The sequence below is a fragment of the Epinephelus fuscoguttatus genome, linkage group LG22, assembly GCF_011397635.1.
Source record: "Epinephelus fuscoguttatus linkage group LG22, E.fuscoguttatus.final_Chr_v1".
NCBI lineage: Eukaryota > Metazoa > Chordata > Actinopteri > Perciformes > Serranidae > Epinephelus > Epinephelus fuscoguttatus.
Window position 1 is genome coordinate 7,837,967 of NC_064773.1, and position 13,128 is coordinate 7,851,094.

At 41.0% G+C, this 13,128-nt stretch overlaps 1 protein-coding gene across 1 annotated transcript in view; it reads right to left on the minus strand.

The window, feature by feature from the left end:
* Nucleotides 1-13,128, minus strand: part of nup37 (nucleoporin 37) — a 21,404-nt gene continuing 8,276 nt past the window's right edge. The window contains exons 4-10 of the mRNA XM_049566903.1: nt 11,133-11,205; nt 10,807-10,901; nt 4,393-4,483; nt 2,057-2,238; nt 1,899-1,949; nt 300-393; nt 1-209 (exon numbers count right to left, since the gene is read on the minus strand). Coding sequence (XP_049422860.1) covers nt 96-209; nt 300-393; nt 1,899-1,949; nt 2,057-2,238; nt 4,393-4,483; nt 10,807-10,901; nt 11,133-11,205 — 700 coding nt within the window. The 3' untranslated portion in view covers nt 1-95. The remainder of the gene's footprint in view (nt 210-299; nt 394-1,898; nt 1,950-2,056; nt 2,239-4,392; nt 4,484-10,806; nt 10,902-11,132; nt 11,206-13,128) is intronic.

Sequence of the window (13,128 nt, forward strand, 5' to 3'; positions counted from 1 at the left end):
TACTCAGAAAAATATTTATTTTATTTGACATTTACTAGAATAGAAACACTGAGTTGGACTTAAGTTGTCCATTATGAAAGGTGCTGTACAGATGTCTACATTTCAGTCATCCAAAAGCAAAGTTTCCTGTCAGCGCCGATCACACAGAGTGGGAGCGTCCGGTGCCAGCTCAGGCCCGATCCTACTGTTGCCGACCCGATTGTCACCGGCTGTAACGACATCAGTATGTAATATGAGACTGGAGCTGTGGAGAACATTAACAACAGAAAGATCCAGACTGTTAAAAACATCTCACTTACCTGTGGGTGGCCAAGATGGTGGATGAGTAACTGACTGCATATCTTTCCTGGACATCCAGTGGTGGCGAAGAGGTTTTCATTGGCTCGAGACCACCTGAGAGAAGAGGATCTCTTTATATGTCATCATTAAAAACAGCTGGAAATCAATACAAAGCCATATGAAGACACCCACCCAAAACTTGCTGGCTGAAGGGATAGTTTGGATTTTTTGAAGTGGGGGTTGTATGAAGTACTTATCCATAGTCAGTGTATTAACCTACAGTAGATCGCGGTTGACATGCCCCAACTTTGGAGAAGTGACAGGAGCGTCTCAGCGACAGCTAAGCGATGTACTGCTGTGGACGGGGGCAACAGTAAACACATTTTAGCCACCTAAAAAATCAATATCAGTACGCTAAATGTAGAATATTGTCATAGCTTTACCTTGGCTTCAGACAGCCCTTTTCAACGGGCAACTGAAAGAAAAACTTATCTATGCTGTCTTCAATAAGGATAGACCGATACATCGGCCGGCCGATACATCGGGCCGATATTTGAGTTTTTTACTTGTATCGGCATCGGCCGATACGCGCATGGGTTCGCGGATTTATTTTTCCCTGGCACTTTTTTCATTCGAAAGTATGTGGTTAAGTTGAACAAAGTTGTTGAATCCTACTGTGTGCAATAGTTGTTGTTTTATTTATGCTTCAGCTTAAATATTTGTTTATTTTATAAAGACATTACTGGAAGATTTAAGAGCACTGAACTCTTTTTCTTATTTGAGTGTATAATAATAATAATAATAATAATAATAATGATAATATTCTACCTGTTCTACCTCAACTTTCCATCTTGTTTTAGTATTTTTTACTGTTCAATAAATGTTTTTTATTTTAAACTTGAGACCTGTAATATTTGTTATCATTGTGTCATTTTTTTGATGTAAATTGAGGGAGCAAAAGCAGTATCGGCCCCAAATATCGGCTAAAGAAAATCGGCAGTCCATAATCGGTCATCGGCTAAGGGTGATGGAAAAAAAAACGGTATCCGCATCGGCCCTAAAAAATCCATATCGGTCTATCCCTAGTCTTCAAAGCCACCAGACTCAAACTAACCAATCCAGGCAGGGGTAGACCAGCAGCTCCGGTGTTCAGTGAGGTAAAATGACTGTTTTTGTCAATGGAGTCTGGCTTTGAAGAGAGCAATGCAACAGCTTCAGTTCACCATTGCAATGGGCTGCTCTGACAGCAAAAATATTCTCACTATAGCGTACACTTAAATTGATACCAATTCTTTTAGGTGGCTAAAACATGTTTTGTTGTCGCCCCTGTCCACAGCAGTACATTGCCTAGCTTCTATGGTGGTACCCCAGCCTTCCTGTCTAACCTGGAGACATACTGACCATTATCTACTGTTGGTAATACAATGACTATCGATAAGCACCTCATGTAACCCAACTTCATAAAGTCTGAACTGTCCCTTCATGCCCCTGATTTGGCAAGTTTGGGATGAAGATGGACATAATATCCAGGTGAAAATCAGTTACACAATCTTGGTGAAAATTGGTGAAAACTGAACACAATAAGTTTTGCAACTGCTTCCTTATAACATTTCTCGTACCTGAATAACCGTGCTTTATCTATGTGGGCTGGTCTTTTTTCCTGTGGGTAACTGCAAACAATACAAACAAAGTTCAAAGCACATCCCACACGTGCCATCGTCCCAAATCAATACATCGTGCAGCATCAACTGTATATTACCCACACTCCCCTGGTTACCTGGAGCGAGTTATGTCCCAGATGAGCCAGTCGTTGCCCGCCACGGCCCCAACTTTGATTGTGTTCGTGAGGCACCAGTCGGCTGACATGAGTGGTGACTGACCACAGTCCAGTGACAAGATGGCCTGCTTGGCCACCAGGTCATAGAAACGAATAGTTCCCTTCTTTTCTGCCACCATTAACTAGAGAGGACAGACGGGTCATTTAAACCAGTATTTATGGTTCTTCCATGGGTGCATCTCCAGCATCCATTTCAGATCTCTTCTGGATTACAATTACAACATCCCGATTTCCAGGACATGATTGGACATGATGTGTCAATGTAACAGACATAATCACTGAACATTTAGAATTACTGTAGACACTTATGTGTACCTGAGATTTGTACTTCTCACATATATCTATATACAACTCAACAGGAAGCAACCTTGCTTATTATGGCATTGTGTAAACATTTTATGTCCGCACTCTTTCCTACTTTTTAATGCAACAGCTGCGTAACAATTTCTTCTAAGTAAATAAAGTTCTGTCTTATCCCAGCTTATTTACATGCAGGGTTCGACCCAAAGAGTCTCTCCTGAGAGTACTGCCTTATGCCTTATGCCTCCACAGACCAGTCAAGTTGCAGTCACAGTTTACATCCATGTCTGTGAAAACATGGATGCTTCACACATCTTCCCCCCAGCAGCTCAGAAGATTTATACAATCGGAACAGTTTCAAGGTGGACACCAAAGATGAGAGTCACCAATTCAGTATCTGACAAAATATCTCCCCTTCTGTTCCTGAGATATGATGTTGAGTAATGGCCAGAAAAGTGTTTTTGTATAACACTATGTCAGGGTGAAGCTGACCTTTAACCTTTTGGGTATAAAATGTCATCACTTCATTTTATCCTATATGACATTTGTGTGAAATTTTGTCATAATTCGCATATGAATTCTTGAGTTACGGCCAACATGTTTTGTGGGGGCACACTGACCTTTAACTGCCAAATTCTAATCAGTTCATTCTTGAGTTCAAGTGGATGTTTGTGCCAAATTTGAGAAAAGTCCCTCATCACATTCACAAGAATGAGATGGACACAAGGTAAAAGTGACCTTGACCACTGACCACCAAAATCTAATCAGTTCATTACTGAGTCAAAGAGGAATGTTTGTGCCAAATTTGAAGAAATTCCTTTGAGGTGTTCTTGAGGTATCACATTGACGAGAATGAGATGGATGGACGGACAACCTGAAAACACAATGCCTCTGGCCACGGCCATCACAGGCACAGAGGCATAAAAAAAATGGGGAAAAAGGGTCCAGTTTGAAAACTACTGGAATTCCCATTTAATGTCTATATCCTATGCTGTCACTAGCACAAGCCTCTCGTCCATGAGCAGATGCACACTTCCTTCTAGGTCATGATTTCTGGAAGAGAGGGTGCTCCAACACTCGGGAACTCGCACCAAAACAATCTAGACTGATAAACAGCGCTACAGGTAAGAGGAAAATGTAGTCTTGACTTTGGATTCCTGCACCTTAAGGCAAGTTAGATTTAGGATATTTTAATGCCGCATGTAATGAAATTTAAGACCAATTTTTCAACAACAACTGAAAAAAACAAAACACACACAAAAAACCCCAAACCTACATCAATTAGGTTAGATTGGGGACAATTTTGCTCAAATGTTTGTTGTAACCTAAAACACGACTTGGCAATTTTGTGTTTCTCACTCTGCATGTGGCATTTCATTGCCTTGATTCCCACTGCCTTGGCCATTGTGCCTTGCATGAAAAACTTTTTGCATAAAATACACAATAGTCTTGTATGCAGGCAATGGCCTTGTAACGGTTTCAGCCATGCAGCATAATCTTGGTTAAACAGCCAACTTTTGTCAAATTTGCTCTTCCCCATGTCATCCAGGGTACAGTGATGACTAGCTAGCGGAGAGTGCATTCTCTGCTCTGAGCATCTCAACCACAGACAAAATCTGAGGATTGTTGGCTCCACTATCTTGATCTGCAAGACGTTAATGCGAGAGGCATTCCGTAAATTATTAAACAAAATAAGTTTTAAAAAGGACTCGTAAAAAAGGATTCATAAAATCCTCTTCCAATGTCTTAGCATTTTTAAGACTTCTGAAAGAGTTATTTAAGACAATTTAATACCAATGAAAACTGTATTTTTATATTAACTAATTCACTGCCTTTAAAGACTTTAAGAATCCACAGGAACCTTGGTTTCACCTCGCACCTGACTGTGTTTGGCATACAATGTGCAGTTCCATACAGACATCTCAAGAGGTTGACCTCAGAATACAAGCCTGTATCTGAAACAAAGCCCCCCTCACCTTAAAGGCCTCCTCCGGGTGCCAGCACACACTCATCCCAGGAGAGCGGAGTCTGAGAGTAGTGCTTTCATTTCCATCCAGGTCCCACACCCTGTGGAGATAAATCAAGATGAATGAAAATAAAGTTGATGAAAAAGAGCGATTATATGACCCAGTATGCTTTTAGTACATTGGTACCAGCGTTACATCTGCACAACTTAAGTTTTATAGGTATAACCGTTTTATTTTAAACTTAAAGTGTGAGAAGCAACCCAAGAAACAGTTCCTGGATTATTGTGAACAAACACCGGACTTTTAATCAGTTCTCATTAGTAATGTTACGGATTGATTCGACTTGATGTGTGAACTGCTCTTGGCCTAAAATCCAAAACAAAATCCACTTAATTAACAACAAAGATGGGGTTTTAGAGCAGTTCCAAAAATAGCATCGGCGTTTGAGCCACCCTGAGACACTTACATAATACCTAAGAAGAGTTCACCCTCCCAAAGTTTGTTCCTTTGTGGCGTTCTAGCCAAAACAAAATGACATTGTCCAGGTGGTTTAAATGTAACACACATACAGCCGCCACCCTAACAGTATAAGGTCGCAAGTTTCCTCATTACATAATGCCAAAATATTCTTAAAAAAGGCATTTTCTTCTGATGCTTCCTGGCAGAGTTTAAGCCCAAGTTTTCAAAACAAGACACGACTATGAGGTTTTAATGTCAGACAGTGTGAGCAATGATAGACGACATGTTTTCATCCAACTGCATGTTTGCTCCTAATTGATCTAACTTCTGCTTGTTGTGCACAAGAGTTGTTCATGGTCTTCATGCTTTTCCAGGGAAAAGGGCTCTCTTCTCAGATCTGGGCCCTGAGCTGTGAAGACGGGCAGACTTATGCTGAACTCCTCTTTCACAGAAAACGCCAGCCTCACATTACATTGAGCTATGATATCAGGGGCAGGAGGGGGATGGGAAGGAGGGGGGCATCAACCTCGCCTGAGTCGGCGTTACGCTCCACTCACATTACAGCAAATGTTTCGCTGTGGGCGGCCCGCTGCCATTCACTTTCTGTGGAGTGCAGAGAGGGCAGCAGGATGCACGTCAGTTGAGGAAGAGCAGCGGAGAGAAGTTGAACAGCATCCGACTTTGTGCAAATGAAACAAGCAAGCAAACGCCAACCAAGAACCAAAGCTCGTGTGAGGATTATGACCAATCTCCATTTAAATAATAGTTGATTCTAAAGCTAATAAGATCTATGATAGAAAAAGCAGCTGAGAAAGACCACGGATGTAATGAATCACTTGGACGGAGAGCACTGCGGGTCTTGAGACCTGGATCTATGGTTAACCACATCTAAACGATCTCTGAACGAGAAGAAAAGGTGGGGAAGGGGGCACAGGGGTGGGGGGGCTGCAAGTGTTTCTGGGAATATTAAACAAACGCTTGTGAAGCATGGGAAGGCGCTGACTGATGAGGTCATGCAGAAGACATCATCTAATAAAGCCCAAAAAGTACCTCCAAAGACCATCTAAATGTCAAGTGTGTTGTTGGAGAGATTGATGTCCTCAGTGGTGCGGTGTAGGGGAGGATATGCCCCGTCTCAGATGAAGACCTCAGTAAACACTCAACTTTTCCTGCCTCATCTCCCCTGCAGCAGGATAGAGCCCTGTCGAAACTCTGGGCTTCTTTCCTTTGCCCAAGTGCAGACTCAGCCAGAGTCTCCACCGTGGAGCATGAGTGAGGCTGAGCAGAAAAAAAACGAAAACCCCCCAGACCACACCAGGAAAACAACGACTAAACCCTATTCTTTCAGACCACTAGCCAAGCAGAGCTCAATTGCACGCTACACCACCAACGGCCAAACTGTGGTCAACCACTCTGCCCTTCAAACGGAGAGCACCGGCTCCCCAAAAAAACAAAACCTTCGCCAAACGAGGTGAAAGACATGAGACACGAAAACACGCGTGACCGCCTCTGATAAAACACTGTGTAATTGCATAACACTACATCAAGCAATAACACTCCGCTTCCATGTACAACAGAGTTGAAAAGGACACCTGAAGTCCTGTATTGTGTTATCTAAGTGAGAAAACAGCGTGGCTGGAACGTTACGGTTTGTCAATGTTTCCCATAAGTGGAGGAAACGGGAAATGCCGTTAGTGCTGTGTGATCTGATTTATTGTAGAGAGCAGAGTAAATAATTGGAGGTGATTCTCTGGAGGGAGAGAACTGGAAGAGTCAAACAATATAATCCCATCACAGTGCGTTGCGGGGTCGCTCTTTCAGGTGCACAATGTTTGCATCAGCATCTACTTTAACAGGACCTGTTCAACATTTGATTTAGACGAACCAACATGAAACCATCTGACATGTTTATTGGGTTGGCATGTTTTTCCATACACCTGGCGAGTTCAGGACCCCTTTATAAAGCCTAGTAAAGATAAATATATACAAATGTACAAGTTTGGCTTATGGGATAGAAAAGTGAGTCCCAACCAAGAAAACTTGTACCCCAGGGGTTACTTGTATGGTTGCCAGAGTATACAGCATGTGGAAAGACTGTAGAGTAGCTCAACTATTGCAATGCAAATACCTACTGCAAAGACCAAGTGTTGTGATTGAGAGTGTGCAGAAAACAGTTAGCAAGCAAGCAGAGAACGTGAAATAGTAAGCTAAAAGAAATGGGTAAGTGATTAATATAGATTATCAAACGTATAAAGCAAAGCAATTGAAATAGTTAGCTTAAAGTAAATGTTAACGGCTGAAACAGACAACCAAAAGTTGGCTTAAAGGTTGAAATAACAGATAACGTTAGCTCAAAGTGATGGATAAATGCTTGAAATACACAGAAAATAGCAGCAAAATAGTTCAAACTTAAAGCTAAAAGTAATACAGTGGTTAATAAAAAGCAGTTAAGTAAGATAGATGAGATGAAGTAAGCTTCAGCTTAATGGATGAAATAGATAGCTCAAAGTAGCTTAATGCATTAATAGTTTAAATAGCTAAAAAATGCTTGAAAAACAGAAAATAATAGTCTAGCTTAAAGTAAAATAATAGTCTATCTTAAAGTAATGCATAAATAGTTGACAGTTAAAATCAATGCTTGAATGAATGCTTGAATTACGTGGAAAATAGTGAAAACAACCAACAGATAGCTAAAGCAATGGCTGATAACATAATGCTAACTGAAAATAGTAATTTAATGGCTGAAACAGAGAGTTAAAAGTTATGGCTAGACAGTTTAAACAGATAATGTTAGCTAACAGTAACGGCTAAATAGTTGACGTAGCTAAAAGTGACAGATGAATAGTGGAATGGCTAAATTTAACTAAGAAATGCAGAAAATAAAAGCAAAACAGTTTGAACTTAAAGCTAAAAGTAATGGCTGAAATACACAATGCTAGCTAAAAGCAATAGCTTAACGGCTGAAATGATAGCTAACAGTAATAGCTAAATATAACGTTAGCTTAAAGTAATGGATAAACAGTTGAAATAACTAAAAGTGACTAATTAATGCTTGAAATAAATGGCTAAACAGCTGAAAAGGATAAAGCTAAAAGTAATTGATAAATAATTGACAAAGACAGCTAAAAGTAGTTCATACATGCTTGAAAATACATAAAAAATAATGGCAAACAACTTTAAATGGATAGCGAAATGCTAATGGCTAGAATATAATGATAGCAAAGAGTAACAGCTTAAAGGCTGTAATAGAAAGCTCAAAGTAATTGCTAAACAAGTGAAACAGATAATGTTAGTCAAAGTAATGGGTAAATATTTGATATGGCTAAAAGTAACTTATAAATGCTTGAAATACATAGAGTTTAAACAGATAGCTAAAAGTAATGGTTCATAGCTAAATGCAAGCTAAAACTAATAGTTCAATAGCTGAAAACAGATAGTTAAAGTAATGGCTAATGACTGAAATAGATAATGCTAGCTTAAAGCAATCAAACAGACTGCTAAAAGTATATGGCTCAACAGTTTAAATAGACAATGTTAGCTATAATTAATGGATATATAGCTGACACAGATGGCTAAAAGTAATTTATAAATGCTTGAAATGCATAATAAATAATAGTAAAACAGTTTAAAAGATAGCTAAAATGGCTGAAGATAATGCTAGCTAAAAGTAATGGCTAAACAGCTGAAAAAGATGACGTTGGTTAAAAGTAATGGGTAAATACTTGAAATAGCTCAAAGTAATTGATAAATGCTTAAAATACAGCAAAGCATTTTAAATAAAAAAAGTAATGGCTTATGGCTGAAATAGACAGCTAAAAGTAATGGACAATTGAAACAGATAACTTGAAGTAACTGATAAACACTTAAAATTCTGAGAAAATAACAGCAAAATAATTTAAACAGATGGCTAAAAGTAATGGTTAATGGCTGAAACAGATGATGTTAGCTAAAAGTAATAGCTTAACAGTTGAAACATAGCTAAAAGTTATGGAAAATGCTTGACAAAGTTACCTCAAAGTGGCCTAATGGACAACTATCAATTTACCTAAACACTGAATGTTTAATTTCATTAAAAGTTCTGTAAAAATATTCAACATGAATGAAATAAAAAGGTTAAAATCTATTCCTAAGAGCATATTTAGAACATGACAGGTGGGTTGATGACTGGGGACTAGAGCTGTGAGGGCATGTCAGTCCAAGAACACTTGGGATAGAAGATAGCTTGAAAGCATGTCACACTGTAATTTGTTTGCCTTACACAACATAAGGGCTTGAGAAAAAAACAAACGGATTATCACTGGGAACAGAACAAAATGCTTTGAACCATATACATAATGCAGCAGCAGCAGCAGCAGCAGCAGCAGGTGTGCGTTTTTCTGAGTTCATCTGCAAACTCAGTCGACCCCAAATCCCCTTAGGATCCTGCAGTGTGCCCTTCACATCTCTAGGTGGCACATTTCCCCACACTTGCCCAGCTCCATCTATACTGATACCATGAGCTGTTTAGACTACATGAACCAAATGTAAACTCCCCAGAGGGAGTGGAGTCTGGTTCCCCACCTAGATGCTGCAGCATCAGGTTGCATGTTGGCAACGGCTGAGTTCCCACAACTGCAGGGGACAGCGATGACAAAGCTAAGCAAACTTATAGTAGAGGCACCGCTGCCAAACCTAACAGAGTGATGGAGAGGTCATGAGCCTATACATGCAGGCAAACACTCCCCTCCCTCCCTTTCTGCAGGACTAGTTTCCTCCTCTCATATCGAGGCTCAGTTTGTGTGGGCTGACTGGAAGGTCCTCTCCTGTTAACTTGATCTATCCCTTGTTCCGCCTCAGTCTTCCTCCCGCGTCCCATATTTTCTCAACATGACAGAATTTAAATCTTTCAGCAGATGGAGCGCACTGCTGTTTTCTCTGGCTGGTCAGTGGAGGCTGGGGAAGAGGAGAGTGGACGGGAGTGGAGGAGACTCAGATGGCCTGATGTGGCAGGACGAGGCACTGAGAAGGACAGGACGATCATCAAGCTGGTGACTGTTAATGTCACCGCTTGATGTGACTACCTGGCTATGGATGCTACCATCATTTATGATTAGGCGACACAGGCTAATTTTGAATGATTTTAAATTAAAGACTGTGTGTTTTCTTTTGTTTATTTATTGGGTTTTCCTTTTTTTAAGGGGCAGCCCTAACCGATTAATGTTTTAGGTTTGTTTTGACTGTTATGATTGGCTCCCTTTCTCTGTTTTGCATCATCCTAAACTGAATATTTTGGTTTTGCACTGCTGCTCAGACAGAAGAAGCCACAAGAAGACATCTCTTTTGACTATGGGAAACTTTGATCCACATTTTCCACTATTTTCTAACACTGTTCTTTAAAAACGATTAATTGACAAAACAAATCAGCAGATTAACCGTAAGGAAAATACCTGTTAGCTACAGTCCTCATCTTCACCTGCTTGCAACTTTTGCTTCAAATCTAAAAGTATCAAAACTACTTAAAATAATTCATACACTTTCTGTGCATTAACAATAAAAGAGCAGGGGCCCAGTGCTGTAACACAGCTGCAGGAGAACCAGCCTGCTGATGTAGAGAGAGGTTGTCCCTGACATGACCCTGGCTACTGACACACTTTTTCCCTCCTCTAGCGTTAATTGAAAAGGAAAATTTGGGGACCTTGTTATAGGTCCCCCTTAGAGAGGAAAATCTTTCTGCAGCTAATTGGATTTCCATATTTAACCAATTAGCTAGAAAAGCTACAAAGCAGCTCTGTGCTTACGCACAGCCACACCGGCGCATGTTGTGCTTAGCATCATGTTTCACTGTGGAAACACAGTCAGGACTTTCTGCACCATTAACAGAGAACAGAACTGAAAATCAGAAGCTGGGAACACACACACACACACACACACGCACACACGCACGCACGCACACACACACACAAATGGAAATAAAACGGTTTGGACCTGCAAGTGTGGTCATCACTGACGGAAGCAATTTGTTTCCCTTCTGTGGGCTCGAACACCAAATGGTTAATGAAGCTAGTGTGGCCCTCCATCACCTAGGGAACAGTACAGAAAAACAACATGTAAACAAAAACAGTTGATCAATAAACTGTTAAATTGGCCTTTCCAGCAAACTTGGGCTCACTACGCTGGCTGCAGCTCTGCTCTCTGTGTGTACGGCTACATTTCCTGTATCACTAAGTACCAAATGTCAGTGCTAAGTAGAGAAAGTTTGATGCCAACCGACAAGCGCAGTTCTGGCCAATGCGCTCCAGATGTTGCACTACCTTGACTTCATGCCTATCCTGAAGATCAGAAGTCAGCAGGCGTAGCTTTCTGTCAGCTGCAGCGGTGCAAAATCTGCAGAGAGGGAGAGAGGAAGAGGAAAAGAAAGGGAGGATATAAAAACAAAGAGAGACATCAAAAAAGAGTCAGACTGTATAGACCCAATGACAGATGACATCTCTTCCTACATGCATGCCTGCAGCCGCCCTAGACTGACACCTCTGGATGAGAGTGTCAGTGTGTGTGGTAGAAACTTGGACAGTGATCAGTAGAAACGCTGCCAGGGAGATTCTAATTGCAAGCTAAGATAAACACAGAGAAAAACAAGATTCCTCACGCCATTTACGCATGTCTCTGTGCAAAAACCTGTGCAGAGCCAGGCAGAGGACTTTCCCTCTAATCAGTCGTAGTATACACCAGCGGCTGCAATTATTCACACAATTACACTAACTCACTTATGACAAGAAAAACACACACATATCACCAGAATAAACAGACAGCGGTTCACACATTTTCAGTCGCAGGCACAGATGGATTTGGCATGATGTCACTACAAACACCCTTAACGTGCTTCGGGGTATTACTGCTACAGTAGATTAGATTATATTAGGATAGGCCTTCTAACCCTACAAATTAGTGTTGTACTTTGGAGGAAAGCATGGAAAACATTCTGGCTCTTTTTGCTTTTTTAAATTTAATGTCAAAGCCATTTTCTTTATTGATCTCCAACAATCTTGGGTAACACAATACAAGTCACTATTAAAAGGGAAACACCAGTGAATGTCAGCTGTGTTGTTGCAGAGCACTGTGATTATTGTTGTAGCACGAGTTTATCCCTTTGTCTCTTATATCACCACAAAGTACACTTCAACAGAAACCCAAAAACACAACATTGATACAAATTCTGTGTGAAACAGGAGAACTCTGGGTAGAGGAACTAACTTGCTGTATAGGATATTCAGAGCATATTCATGATTCAGAGTCTGAGCCAGGATTGTCTGCACAAGGTTCTCAATATGGAGGTGGCTGGGCTGACGGCTAGCAGCTAACAGTTTTAACAATGCAAACAATGTAATAATGGCAACTTTGCTGACAGAGCTACAGCCTCCTAAAGACTGTGTCAAAGACAGCGCCTACTGAATTGCAGGCTACAACGCACGTCCATCGATGTCAATACGCAAGGACAAAGCATCATCAGCGTGCGTCATCCCTCTACGCCGCTAAGAATAAGAATCGAGCCCTTCTAAAGTGGCATTTATGTGTCGAAAAAGTTTGAAGAAGAGGAGGAGGTGGAGGCCAACTTGGCGTGCCAATTTTGCAACAAGAGCTTAAAGTGTATTTATTAGCATCTATTAGCATTTAGCATTGTCGTGCTCATCAGTGCGTCACTTCATGCTGCATTCCTAATGGTTGGTTAACAGACGTAGGTAGTGACAGCAGTCACATTGTGAGATGGTCATCCCAAATTTCTGACACTGTCAGAAGTTTATCCCAGGCTGTCTTTGATCACAACGCCGTGACAGCAACTATCCTTGAACCTCTCTCACTGTGCAACGTAGGTCCACTGTTTTAGAGCCACAAATAAGAATATCGGCATGTTTCTTTCATGTTAGTCATCTCTCGTCTGGGACAGCTCAAAATCGCAGTGTATACTGGGCTTAACAGGGTTAACCTTGGGGGTTACTATGATGTAAATGCAGTGTCATGTAGTAGCCATACTCATTTTGGTGACACGCTGAACGCAAAAATAAGTATCAAACACACCACTCTTAACCTCACCATGCCACAAACTGTATGGGTTTTAGCTACTGCTGGGGGAGTGCGAGCTCCGTGTCTGGAGTTGCAAGAGTCCGCCTGGCTGTACACACACTGATAGGTAGGGATGCTGCGATCCGGATCGCAGATCGAAAATATGCTGCGATCCAGCCAAAAAACGTGGATCGAATCGCACTGCAGAGGAAAAGTGCGATACTAGCACTCCATTCCACAAATCCGTTC